The sequence below is a fragment of the Limulus polyphemus genome, unplaced genomic scaffold (genome assembly GCF_000517525.1).
Source record: "Limulus polyphemus unplaced genomic scaffold, Limulus_polyphemus-2.1.2 Scaffold3038, whole genome shotgun sequence".
NCBI classification, from domain to species: domain Eukaryota; kingdom Metazoa; phylum Arthropoda; class Merostomata; order Xiphosura; family Limulidae; genus Limulus; species Limulus polyphemus.
The window spans coordinates 58,359-73,252 of record NW_013668648.1 but is presented as its reverse complement, the minus strand read 5'-3'; the positions used below and the strand labels follow the sequence as shown (position 1 = coordinate 73,252).

Sequence of the window (14,894 nt, the reverse complement as noted above, 5' to 3'; positions counted from 1 at the left end):
AAGAACAGGTTCGCAAGAACCGGTGCGAACCGGCTGAATCCCACCACTGCCCCTACAACTTTCACAGTACATTAGTATTTTATAAAAGGTTTGGAGCAATATACCTAGCCATTTTTGTTGTAGGCTAGCAAGAGAATAATAAGAATAATAATTACAAATGTACCATTTTGAGCAAATTTTCTTTTCTTTGTAAGTCTAACATGCATGCTTTTATGTGCATTTTTATACGTGTGCAGCCTTAGCAGTCAATAGTAAAAGTTTTAAAGTGTTGTTTGAACTGGATCTCTATTGTTTAAGGTGCTTTTTGCCTGAAAGTTCAGTTAGGATTTTTTGCAATTTCTTGTGAACCCTATCGTGAAACACTACCGTCGTTCATGATAAGAGAGATGTTCATGTGAACAATCTCGTAATTGACAATCTATTTGACCAATTTATAGCTTGCCACATTTTTTACAGATCACACAAAATAGCAGACTTGTTGAAATGCATGTGAATGACTGTTGTATTTGGAATTTTCCATTGGGGCCATATATGAATGTTGTGGTGTTAACATATTGGCAGGTGGTGCATTTCTTTCTGAGACAATGAGATGTACCAGGGTTCATACTAGGGATAGATTTCTAGAAGATATTGTGAACTAAATTTATTTTTATATTATTATCCTGTCTATAATTGAAAATAGGACATTTTTGAAAAGGTTTGGAAGCTATAGGCTTATTAGTAAGGATATTGAGGTTTTGTTTGATGATCTAAGCAACTTTAGCGATAAGTGGTATTCGAGAGTTTGTAGACTTAGGTTTAAGTTTTAGAGTGTATTCTTGGGCTACAGAAGGTACATATTGGGTGGCTTTTTCTGTAAAAGGTTTAGAGTAGGAGCAACTGATAAAGAAATGTCTCATATCTAAAGATTTTGATTCATAATTGATTTGTTCACTGCAGAGTCTGTGCAGCCTTAGTAATTGAGAATATGGAAGTGACTGAAGTGTATGATGTGAATGCAAAGAGTTGTAGCAGAGGTAAGAATGAGAACTGCTGGGTTTGTGATGTACTAATGTAAAGATAATGCCTGGAAAAACTCTGACTTTTAAATTAATCATTGTTAACCCCTTTAGATTAATGAAGAGTTCTCTTTCCTTTAACTTTATACTTTTCATTTCTCTGCTTCACACTTTCTCATATACATGATCTACACTTTTTCACACTGGACATTTATTTGCTCAACAGTTTTGTTCAGTGTACCCACTCTTTTTTGTTCTATTCATTAGCCTGATCAGTTTAAGCACCCATATTTGTTACTTTTATATGTATTTGTTTAATTGGTTTCTTTTTACAGTCTCTTTCTACCCTTTTTTATATTAAATGCCCATATCTTATATTGTTGTGTGTCTTTGACCAATATTATTCAATGCACGTGTTCATTCTCTTATTGATTGCATTTTCTTACCTTGTTGCTTGTATTCATGTTCTACTTCTTTTCAATTAATTTATTTACTATAATTTACTTTATTTTTCATGTTTTACTGGATAACCTATTAATTTTATTATTATTTTTATCTTTGTATGTCACTTCTCTTAGCTCATTTGTAGCTTAAGAATTTGTTCTCAAGCCTTTGAGCCACATACTATTTATTCTTTTTCTTTCACCTTGACATTTCTATTAATGGTTTAGTTCTCGCTGGAAACCCACAAACTGTTGTTTTTGCATTCATCAATAAAATTATTTTAATTTGGTGAGCTTTTCATCATCATTATCTTTTATTTTATACTTTCTAATTTCATAGCCTACACAATTCTTTTATTGCTAGGACCCACAAGCTTTAGACAGTTTGTCTCTGAAAAATTCTTGAATACCCTTTTCTGGTAATTTAATTGTATTTTTTATGAGTAAGTTGAGATCTTGAAAAATCAACAGTTAAGCAGCTGAGGTGCATTTTAAAAATATAAACTAAATCAGTTGTAAAATATTAATCATGTTATAAAATTAAGGAGTATTTATTCATATTTTGTGTAATGATTGATCTATGTTAGTAAAGTATTGATTACAGTTGAGCTGTTCTTGTTCTTGTCCATACTTTTTTGTCTAATCAGTTTGTTCTTTGAAACAAGTTTGTAATGATTAAGAATTTGATTGGTTAAATGTATATGCCCAGCATAATGAAGTAGATACACAATATCTGAATTTATTAACCTTTCTATTGTCCAGCACTTAACAGTTATTTATCTAAAGATGAATGACCTTTGAAAGATGCAGCAAAAGTCAAAGGAATATTTAAACACACTCCCATGATATCCCAAATTAACAATATGGCTTGTGATCTTACCTTTAAATTTCTTTACCTTGTTTTTAGTAACCTTAAATTGATATATTCAAAGCTGGTTAAATTATTTTATCTTGACTGCCAATGAACTAGACTAGGCGATGGATCCAATCCTTCACGAGACAACTTGTTACTAACTGAAGATGACTATTCTGAGCTCTCTGAAGAGGAATCTGAGAGTGATTTGAGGAAAGATGACACTTGGAATAGCCATGTTAGTCAGAGCTTTTTGTTTTAGGTGCTCTTTTATGTGTGTGTGTGAGTTTTCATGACATGCTTAACTTTTCTGGAGAACAATATAATGGACTTGAGTCAGATTTGATGTAAAATTGCCGTTATATAGGACTAACCAAGTATATGGAGTTTTTTTAGTAGTTTAAAGATTAATCTTTAGCAAAGTGTTTCTTATTACATTACTAATGTTTAATAAATAATAAGATACCTGCTTCACTTTTGGTAGATATGCATTATTTAATTTTTTTTATGTTGTTTAAGTTCCATTGCTTTTCATAATAACAGATGAAAATGTTATTTACTTAATATTTCAGGCCAAAACTCAATTTTAGGATATGACATTTTACTTTATTAAAAAAAAGAGGTCAAGCATTTAAATTTGTTTGTTTATTTTTATCAATTATTTCTTATTTAGTATATATTTCCTTTTATGTAGTGACTCGTTGCTTTCTTCCCCTCTAACACACAAGCTTTGTAATAGCCAAAAAGTGATATATCATTATAACTCAAAAGAGCATGCTTATTTGCAAAAAGTTTATTGAGATATATATATATATATATTGAAAAGAATGATAGAAAGGATGTGTCTTAATTTGCTGTGAAAAATAGTTAAAATTTTAAATCAACATAAAATGAAAATAAATTTGAATTTTTCTAATTGTTTTATAGAATTTTTAGTACAGTAAACATGAATGATCCAATTGCTCATTTACCTAAGAAAAGTTTAATATTAGCGTCAAACTGCAGAAAAATCTCACGTTCAACTAAGAGTTGGTGTTAAATACTCTGCAAAACTTCTGTAAACCAGGCACCCTAAAGAAAGTATAGACAAATCCAATTATTTCTTATTTTGTATCTTTCCACATTGTAATAAACAATTAATGTGAAGCTTTGTTTGGCATTTAAAATTGACAGTTTCTAGTTTCTTACATTGCTTTGAAAAAAATGATGTAATTAATTTGTACTATTGTATAGTAAGAATTTCTTGCTTTAAATAGACAAAAAAATTTTGGATTTTTTTCTTAACCAACAAACATACTAGAATGAAACAGTAACAAGCTCATGAAATTCTGACAAATCTAATTTAAGTTGAGTTGAACCATATCACTATCAGTAAACATGTTGAGTTTCCAGGACATTTCAATACGTGAGATGTTACCAGACTATAGGATAGCACCTGTCTTTCCTTACCTGCTTACTGAAGATACAGGAATAATAAAAGCCTTCTGAGAGCTAAACAGAGACCTGGCTTAGAATTAAAATCCTATCTTTTTATTAAAGGGGTGTAACAAACAACAAGAATCCTGGGAAGCAGGAGTTGTCAAATACCTCTTGACATTTAGGAGCCAAGATAGTAGCTTAACCTAGTGAGGGTAAGAGAGAATTATCCTCCTTGTCCCCAGGGGCATTTATTACCTGATTCTCAGTTTTTTTTTACACGGTAACTTGGCTTTTCTCAACAGCTACTGCCCTCTATATGCACAAATGTTTGCTTTCCACAAGACTTGTGCTCCCATCTGCATCCACTTGTTTGCACATATTACAGCTGCATTGTAGCATGCAACAATCCTCCACCAATAGAAGTGGGATGCACCCTCCTAGCACAGCAGACTCCATCTGTATTGTAGAACTCAATCTTCACTTCTTGATTTGGCACTCAAGTGCAGACATGTTTTAATTTTGCTTGTTTTTACTTTATTTTTTATATTTTGCCTAATTTGTTCAACAAATTACTTAATTGTTTTACATTCTGCATTATTCTGTGATAATTTGTAGATTGTATTTGTTTTATCCACTCAAGTTTTTTTTTTTTTCAATTATCAAAATAATGTTACAACTACTACTACTATTGTAACACTTGCCACTGTACAACAACTATTATTTCTGGGGATTTGGGAGTCTGGTCTTTCAGTGAGGTGGTTTCAGCCTTATTTGCCACAAATTGGATTCTACCATGCAATCTAGTATGGCTCTTGTGTCAGGGCCAGTTGTGTATCTGGTTTGTATGATGTCATTTTGGACAGCCTTTTATCACCTCCTTCCTTTGCCGTACAGTCAAGGGTTATGCCATGAATGTTCCCATATTTTTATTGGCCATTCCTTACCATTATTTCCTAGGTATGATACCTTTTGTCTGTTTGTTAGTTTACCATTCCTACATGGTTTTCAGGGTTCGTGCATTTTTCCTGAACTCTCAAATCTTTGAGTCTTTCTTTCAGGCATGGGGTCACACCCTGAAAACATAGTGTACTTTTCCCAGGCCCAGTCCTACCTTTTGCATCTACCCTTCCTTCAGTGCCTTTTTCTATGCACCATTGTGGGGTTTTCATGGAATACTTGTACCTTCCCTTTCTTCATCTCCCTTTCTACTTGTATACTTGGCTCTTCCATTGGTGAGATCTTCTTGGTGGTGTACATTGTTTACTTCAATTCTTCCTTGCTCATTATTTGATGCCATATTGGTGACTGTCAGTGTTTGGGAGTTGTCTTACCTTGTTGTAGTCCAAAGTGGTACCATCTCATTGATTTTTCCTCCTTGTTTTTCGACATTACCAATGCTATATGGCTCTGTCCTGTGTCATGCACTTCTCCTTTCGCCCCTTTCCCAGTGCCTCTTAATCATTATGTTGGGGTTATTCCCCATTCCTTTTTTTTACCAATTTCCTCATTTGGCTGTTTCAGTCATGGAACTTCAATCTTATCCATTGCTGGATATCACGCAGCCTTATCACACACCTTCCATTTTTCCTAGTACAGTCTTGTGTTTACCTCCCCTATTGATTCTTTGTTGTTACATTATTTCCAGATTCATAGATCTCATCAAGCAGTCCTTTTTGGAATGGAAACTCCATTTGGTTCTTCACTGCCTTACTTCACCTCTGTTTGAACCTTTGTCCTTCTGTTCTTTGTTTCACTTGTCTCTTGAGTCCTACTTCCATTGTTGGACTGATATGTTTGCCATTGATGTCTCCTGCACTCCATACCTTTCCACATATGTTCTCCCTTAACTGGGTTGATCTTTCCTTTCCCAGACTTTGGCAGTGAAGGTAATTCTCCTTTTTGCTGATTTTGCTTCATTCCTTCTCCCATCTTTGTTCCTTGTCTGATCCAGCTAGGTTCCTATGCCCCATACATGCTTTTCATTGTTGCATTTTCTGCATGGCTTCCTTCTGTGGTTCTCATTTCCGCTTTTCATCCCCTGGCAACATTGCTCTGTTTGTGATCTTTCTTCTTCAACACTTACCAATAGGGTTCAGTGTTTGATTTGATTGCCTTATTCCTCCTTGTCTTCTTCTTCCAGGTGTCATCACATCAGATCAGGCACCTTACTTTTTCTATGGCATCTCTCACCTCCATTGTTCATTGGAGGAAATTCTTCAAGCGGGCATGCAGACTATTACTCATACATTCATCTCCTATTTGCATTGGGTTGCTGTTCTTCATCGAGATACCTTCTTCCACCTGTCCTCATCCTTCAAACTTTGCCGAGCCTGTGACTGGGTAGTTACCTTTTTATATACTTCCTTTCAGGGGCATGTTCCCTGCTCTGTGGTGAGTGTTACCTGTCCAGGTGCACTTAATGCATCACAACTCCACACTATACAGCGATGATGCTATCATAAAATACTATATTCCCATGGACAATAACATGCACTGTTGAGATAGGAGGGGTTCCACAAGATTGCTTGTAGGTTATTCCTTGTGATATATTTGCTTCATAAATATGCCCATTCCGAACTGTACTAACCCATAGACTTACATGGGTAAAACAGAAGGGAATAGCTACCCATCCCTGTCGTCCCTTAGATTTAATAAATTTAGGGGTGGTCTGCTTTTTAAAATAAGGTTTTTGTGATCACCTGTTTGCACTGTCTCCAATGTTGGTATTCTTCTGGACTCTTCTCTGTGTTTTATCCCCTCCCCTTGTTCTTCAAGTGGAGTATGGGAGCCCTTGCCATTTTCCAGTTTCAAGTCACTGGGGTGGTGGGCCATGGAGGTATCCTCCTGAATATGATCTAACACAAATAACTAAATATAGAACTACATTCAGTTAAGAGTAGGGTGGTAGTGTTCTGCTGGTGTAGATGATGTTGCACCCAGCTTCTGTGACTATCTGGATTATGAGGTTTTATATCATTTATAGGAGTGATCCATTGCTGTACAGTCCTGTCCAAAGGGATGAGGTTGCACATGTACACTAATAAAGATGCTCCATCCCTGTTTGGTGGGCTCTGAGGATTGATGTTGCGGTCAGCTTTTGTGACTATCTCGAAAGGTGAGTTTGCATATCATTTATAGAGGTAATCCACTTCCATTTGGTGGCAACCAGAAGTGTGAGGGGATGATGTTGCATATGACTGATAATAGATATGCTCCATCTCTGTACTGTGGGCTCTGAGAATTGATGTTGTGTCTGGCTTCCATGACTATCCAGAGGGTGCAGTTGGATATGATTTTAGGGGGCAACCACTTCCATGTGGTGGTACCTAGAAGTTTGTGATGCACTCCAGTGCTGTACAGTTTTGTCCGAGGAGATGATGTTGCTTTGGAATTTATTCATCACATTGCAGTTCACCCCTTCGATTGGAATCTCTCATCCTACCATCATATGGATGTCTGTTCCTGGTAGCTGAATTGAGATTTCGAGCAGGACCAATCAACATATGTCCTCATACGTGTTGCTTGTTACTACTGTAATTCGGATGTCGGGCTCCTGAATGTATGGTTAGTTGTGGATTGCACACATGTGCCCATTTTGCAGATCATTTCCCACAGTATATATTTCCATTCTATGGAACTTGAAGTAAAGGGGGTGTGGACCCATGGATTGTAGGTTATATTCCAGATACCACTTTGTTTTGGACTGGATTTGACTGACCATGTATGGGTTCCCGTGCCCTATCTACTCTACACCTTGCAGCTCATCCAGTTTCATATTCCCCACATTACTGTCTGTAGAGGATTCATCTACAGCTTCTCTTCATCGGGAACAAGAGTATACTCTTCTGTGGTTTAAATTTCAGTCCAGCCATTTTCTCTCCTCTTTTGGTTGTGCTCCTCCCTTTTTTCTGTTTGTGCAACACCTCTTTGCATACAGGGCAAAGAGGATACCTGGTACAGAAATGGTGCAATCTCCCACAGATGATTCTTTATAAAGAGGATCATCACTATAGGGTAGTCTGGATACTTTCAAAGGGTGCTTCTTTATATTCCTCACACTGGTCCCTCCAACTATTCAGTGTGGGATTCTACCTATATATATATATATATATATATATATATGAGCAGAGGTAATGTAACATATAATTTTCCTATACTGAAAATATATTTCTGGTAGATACTTACCTCCTTTCCCACTTCCTACCCTTCCTTGCCCACTGAAAACTGGAGCTTCCTTTTTGCATAAACTTGAAGTGATAGTTTGGTAGAATTGAATAGAGGGAGCCACATGCATCAGGAGATTATATGCACTCCTGTTTGTGGAGAATTGTTGCCTGATAATTTTGCATATGAGACACAGTGTAACCATGATAATTGTGTGGCAGGGGAAATTTTTTTTCATATTGAGCTATATATGTGAGAAGAGGTAAGTACCTGTTAGATGAATGTTTTCAGTATAGGAAAAAATTATACATTTTTTTAATGTACATTGTTTACATACAATAAAGTTATTTAAGTCATCAGAATATTCTGCCATCACCTACTGCACAGTTGATTATAATAAGCTATGACTATGTCATAAATTTTGAAGGATATAATACTGTGCAACTGAAATAAAGTCTTGCTAGTATAGAAATTCTTGATTTTATATTACTTGCTAAACACATAGAAATAGATAAGAACTAATGGGTGCCCACTGAAATATTTTCAAGAGGGGTAAAACATGTATGTAGGGGATCAGCTTTTACAGTGTAAGTCAACAGACTGTAAAAATATGTGTTATGTATGCTTAAATACTAACATTAATTTACAATTTTAATAAAAATTACTAAAAATATTTAGTTTAACTATGAGTTAAGTTTACATCATTATATATGCACACTTTTTGGTGAAATGTGACAAAGCAAATTTTCCCTCTTGCCCTTTCTTGCAAGCACTCATGAATGGATGTAAAAACTGTTAAATGCACTAGAACGTATCTCAGAGTAATCTAAAATTTTGAAATTTTAAAGGGGAGCATGCTCCTTGACAGCCATTAGAAAGTTAATGTGTGCAGTGCTCTTTGGCACTTGTTTAAAACATTTGGATGGACAATTTACAGACCCTGGTTAATATCCTGTAAAGAAACTGTCACCTGTATTGATGGTTAATAATGTTGTCAGTATGCTAGTTGAGGAGTTTACAGAGACCACTAAATTAACTGAAGAATTTTTAACTGAACTCTTTTTTTTTTTTTTCCAGGCCATGAATTTCATATTATAAAGGTCACACTTAATCATGTACAGTAAAACAAGAAAAGCACTTAAACCATGTCAAATGAAAAAGCTTACAATTAATTTGAATGTTTTGATTATCATAAAGGTAATAACTTTAATTTTTTCTTTCTTCTAGGCTGGGGGTCATGGCAAGAAGATGGGAACAATGGAACACAGTAAACATGAAAGTTAATGAGAAGTGGGCATCTTGTGGTGTCTAAATCTGTATAACCTTGATTGCATATGTAGCAAATTTTCCATGTCACCTCACAGTGGTGGAGCTGCAGTGGTCACTGATATAAGAGGTTGCCAACTTACCGAATCTCTTGTAGTCTTGCTTAAAAATGTATTAATATATTTAAATTCTATTACTGATCTTTATTAGCTTGCATATGAGAAAGGTTTCTTGATTTACAAGGTTAATCAAAACTAGAACAACATTAGCTTGTATTATGGGTAGTGCATGATACTTTTTTATTTGCATCTATTGTTTGTGTATATAATTTGTATACAGTTTGTACATAATGTTTTACAAAGAGTACTACACATATCTTAATATATTTAAAGATCTTTATTAATTTTTGTTCTTACATTTTTATTTGAATTGGTTCTGATTAGGAATTATCTTATAGACAAAAAAGTTTAGACAGAAAAAAAATAGATGTTTTCAGAACATTACTCGTAAGTTGCAATATACAAAAACTTGTTTGAAATTCTTTGAAAAGCATTTGTTTTAATTCAGAATAAGGTGTAGTATCAGATTAATATTAGAAGCAAAATAAAGTTGATTATGACTCCTCAGTACATTGCATAAACTGTGAAGCATTGAGTAAGAAAATTGCTTAATAAAAAAACAAGATAAAAGTAGTTCCTCTAATTCCAATTAATCTTTGAAAAGTAAGAATGTATTGCATAGTCTTTTGAACTTTAGTTTTATTAGGTTTTGTGATAACCTATTTGATAAAAAAAAAAAAACATAAATAGTAAGTAACTCTTTGTATTCCTTAGTTGTGATATTGTTGGCAACAAATTATGGGAAAAAACATTTTAAATAATTTAGTAGATTTATTATGAAAGCAATCTTGGTAGAATTGGTAGTTCTTTTGATATTTAAAACTGTAATCTGGTTGACCACTTTATAGAAAATAAGTTTGAAGCTTACTCTGAGGATTGTTACACATTACCAGCAATACAGAATTTTACACTGTGTTCATTCGAAATGGTAGTTTTATTCTAAGAAAGTTTTGCAAAAAGAGTATAGTTGAAATTCCATGTAATTTTAATATTAATGTATTTTTGAATCTCAAACTTGTCATATCATTGTAATTGTGAACAATGTGAGAATACTTTCAAAGTTATTCTAGTAGCTTTTTATTATTTGTGATACAGCATACATTGATATAATAATGTATACCTTAATTTTGATTAGTAATATTTTGCTCTTTGTATTAGTATGGTAATGTACAGTAGAAAATATTTCTCAAAGAGCAGAGTAAATGTATTCTAGACAATATAATGTTACATTTATAGGAGTTTGAAATATTTATAAGTTTGTTTTATATAATTTCTAAAAAGCTATTCGATTTTTTTTTTCAATCGTTAGCTGAAAAACTTTGTAAAAATATTATCCAGGCAAAAGATTTTGACGTAGAATATAAGTTCAATTTGTATGTTTCTTGAAATAGAATTTTGGAAAACAGATTTTTAATAATTTTACTATGTTAGTAAAAGTGATTATTTCAAACTCTTTTTTTTTGTGTGTGTGTTCTGAAGCTATTGTTGTGTACAGAATTATCTGTGATTGCCTCATTTTTACAACATTTAAACTGAATTGATAAGCAAAACTTTAAATTGTTATGCCTGAATATTTTATTTTACTGCTGTCTAAATAATCTGGACATTAAGATAATTTATTTACTACACACTGTTTAGCTCAATAATATAGTCTAGTGATGCTTCAAGATGCAGAATTTTGTTTTTTGTGCCAAATTTGTCACATCACTCCTTTTTTACAAGAAATGCTCAATTTGGAATATAATTAGTTTTTAAGTATGCTGTATGCTTTTATAGTGTGCATTCAATAAACTTGTTAACAATCAGAAAAATATATAAGAATATACAAAGTGTTTAAATTGGTAATAATAATTAGCTGAAGCTAAAATGATACACATAAATATGTTTGTACTTATGTGTGAAGAGTAGTTTTATAGTTGTCTCAAGAAATAATTGATGAGACATATTCTATCTCTTAGAAGCAGAAGCTTTCAGATGGCTGATTTTTGTTGAGAAAAAAATCTCATTGTACACTTCTCAAAATAATTAAAGAATTATTTTAATTTGAATATTGCTCAACATTTTGGTGCACTGGATGTGTTGTTAGCACCATTGCAGCTAGCTGTTTTGTTCCTGGCTCTGAACAGAATGCATCTCAATGGCCATCTGGCACACAAACTTATTTTGTGGAAGTCTGTACATTTCTGTAGCATTCAGTTGTGGCTACAAACATCTGATTGAATCTTGGAGCCTGCACCAAATGAGTGCAGTGAGCCAGAATGGGCACAGATATTAATCATCTACTTGTGTTATGGATGATAATGTACCTATTTTGAGTGCCTGAACAACTGTACCATAAGTTTAGAAACAGTTTCATATTATGCTAGCTATGCTTTGAGAAACTTGAGTCAGTTTGCAACAACAATTGGCTGTATGTGACCTATTTCCATTTGTCCATTAACTCTCCATGTAAATAAAATATTCAGATGCCTTCTCTGGAGTCCAGCCATAGTTCATGAAAAAGTTTCAGTATTTTAATCTCAGTCATTCACTTCAAAGTAATGAATGAGACACAATTGTATGAGACCACTGTATATGGTATACACTAAATGACTAATAATTAACATTTCAGACTGCATAACTGATCATGAAATATCTTATTTGCATAACAGAGGTTTGAGAGGAGGTGGTAACCTAACAGTGGTTTTTGTCTTATACAAAATATTACAAAATATGATGATCCTTTAATTGTTTTGAGCAGTATGTATGACATATTAAACATTAGAAATTTGTTTAGCGTTGTTTTTAAATTTAAAGAATTGTCTTTTGTTGCATATTGCTCTGCTAAAAAATTGTTATTCAGCTTTTTTCAAATAAGGATTTTTTTTCTGAGGTTGATTTTTAAGTGCAAGACAACCTTGAGACCATTTGTTAATGTACCTGGCAAGTTGTATACCTTTTTTGCATGTAGAAATACTATATTTGTTTTATTATATATGTATATAATGTTTTGACTTGTGTTCATTTTATATCAGTCTGATTTTTCTTAATTTATTTTGGGGGGATATGTGTATAATTTTGTTCTACATTGAATTTTGTAACCTTTTAAAATGTGCATTTTATGCTTATTACAATTGTTATTTTTTTATTATAGAGCTTCAAAAATGTAGTCATAAAGGTCTAAACTTTGACCAAAAATAAGAATATACATACATACATACAATGTTGAATGAGACAACAGAAATATGTTCAACAGTTTCATGTGTTTCAATTTAGGCCTTCAAGCAGTCCTATATACCCTATAGATTATTATCTTTTTTGTTTCAACTTCTTGATATATTTTTGATAAAATAATTTAAATGCTGTATCCTACTTCATATTGTTTTAACACAAAGTGATCATAAGGCCCAGTTATTTGTCTCTTGAGTTTTTTTCATGCAGCATAAAGCATGCTTAACTATTCCAATTGGAAATGTCTGAATCTTGGAGTTAGAAAATGTGAAAACTTTATGTTTTCTGTAACTAGTCTTACGTATTGTTATTTGCTAAACCTTATCAAGCAGAGTTTGATGTTTGTTATCAACATCAGATCACCAAAGCCACCCAGATTTGACCTTATGTCCACACCCAATACCCCTAAAATGTGTCCAATTTGGCTTAATAATTAATATTGGTATATAATCTTTATAGATATTCCTCTATACTTTCCAAAGACCACTTGGAGGCCTCTTAATTATATTGAAGCTTATAATGTTATTTTAACACAGTATTACATATGCTAATTGAATGCCAAAATAAGTCTTTTTTTTTTATACTCATATTTAAGCATTATAGCTTTGCTGTGCAAGCTAGTTTCAAATGTAACTTTTGTGTTTAGTACTAATTGGTATTTATTGTTTTAGGAGATACAATGTGTTGATCAAACCCAATAATTTCAAGGTTTCTCAGTGTGTTTGATTCCATCCTTTGGCAAACTGGAGGTGTGTCTGTATATCAAAGCTTTCTCTGTATGTGTAGTTATACATAGCAAATATGTAGATACATATCTATATATATACAGGGACTTGTGTTGTCTCAGGAAAAGTGAATTGAAGCAACTGGTCATTGGTTTTGCTTCATGTCACATGCTAAGATGTTATAATGAAATAAAAAATTCACTATAAAAATATAAATGTGTATATTTTCTTTCAATGTTTTTGAATTTGAAAACTACACTGAGTAAGAGAAAGATATAGCCAGTTATGTTTTACCTTAATTGATTTTAAGCTATTTTAGGTAACCATACTAAGAAAACTTGTACACACACACATATATATATATACACTATTTCTAATTAATTATATTAATAAATCCTTTCAGCTTTTGTTTCAAATGAAATATGTAAGTATTTTTAAATGGTAAGTTGAAAAAAATTAAAAACACTGAAATTGTCCAACGAAAGATTCATGCCTGTTACTTACTGTAAAGCCATGTTTGTAAGAGCACGAATTGATATAACAAAAAATTATGTTCTGTTCAATTTACAGTAAAAAAATTGATGTACTTCTGCATGGTCCCCAAAAGTGCTCTGTTTCAAGAGTAAATAAAACCCAAAATTAAGAGATAAATAATTTTATTTCTTGCTTGTGAAGTTCATGTGTCATGCTGTGTTGTAGCCTACAAAGTGCATAATTATTCTCGTGGTTCATGGCATTTGTACATTATACTGATATCACAACAGTACAAATTGCAGCTTTAAGCATCCCTTATGTAACATCATTTTAGTATCTACTGACTGACAATACACTACTGTATAATGGTTAAAACAGGTGACCCCTTGAGGCAGCCTTCAGCCTCTTTTGGGGAAATTAATCTATTTACATTGAATATATAAGGTCAGGAAAATTCTGGCAAAAAAAAAAGCCCACTTATTCCAATCAAACTGTGGTTTATATATATATATAACATTCTGACCACAACTATGTTTGTTGTATCCCAGCTAGCCTGTTCAGTTCTAGTATTAAGTAAAACATGTCAGCAATGGATATGGCTGAGTGGTGTGCTTGATGTAATACTATAAACTCTACAATGTACAAAAATAATTTATGATTTTTATGACATTCCAAGAACCACAAAAGGTTTGTATCTGTGAGAGATACTTTGATGTAAATGTAATAATATTTTATTAATGAATGTTTAAAGTTAGAATTTAATTTGTTCCTTTCTTAGTGTAGCTATGCAATACGCAATCTTGAAGCAAGTCATACTACATTGATAAAACTGCTAAATTTTATCATTACCACAATAAATATACATATTTTCATATATTTTTGATTTTAAAATACTAAGTGTAAGTTAGATATACACTAACGTGAGGTTTATCGTACATTAGAAGTTAAGTTCAACTGTATTAATGTTTGTTTTTGTAACATCTGAAGCTAGTTAAGTGTTAATATTTTTAAGTTCTGTTATTTGTTATTGAAATTCACGTGTAAACAGTTTTCCTACTTAAATACTTTATTCATGAGTGGCTGTGTAAAATAGGTTTTTTCCACACAAACACAAAGTTCTATAAACCGTATTTTTCGGAATATAAGATGCACCGGTATACAAGACGCACCTTTATTTTGAAGACAAAGTTTTTTGGGAAAAAAGCTACAGTCGCATTTGAAAT

General features: G+C 32.8%; 1 protein-coding gene across 3 annotated transcripts in view; it reads left to right on the top strand.

Annotated features, from left to right (window-relative positions):
- The window catches only part of LOC106468519 (CUE domain-containing protein 1-like), a 57,634-nt gene extending 44,039 nt beyond the window's left edge, over window positions 1-13,595 (top strand). For all 3 annotated transcript variants that reach the window (XM_022396854.1, XM_013928951.2, XM_022396853.1), the window contains exons 6-7: window positions 2,412-2,532; window positions 9,105-13,595. In XM_022396854.1, coding sequence (XP_022252562.1) covers window positions 2,412-2,532; window positions 9,105-9,161 — 178 coding nt within the window. In that variant the 3' untranslated portion in view covers window positions 9,162-13,595. The remainder of the gene's footprint in view (window positions 1-2,411; window positions 2,533-9,104) is intronic.
- Window positions 13,596-14,894: the final 1,299 nt, after the last annotated feature.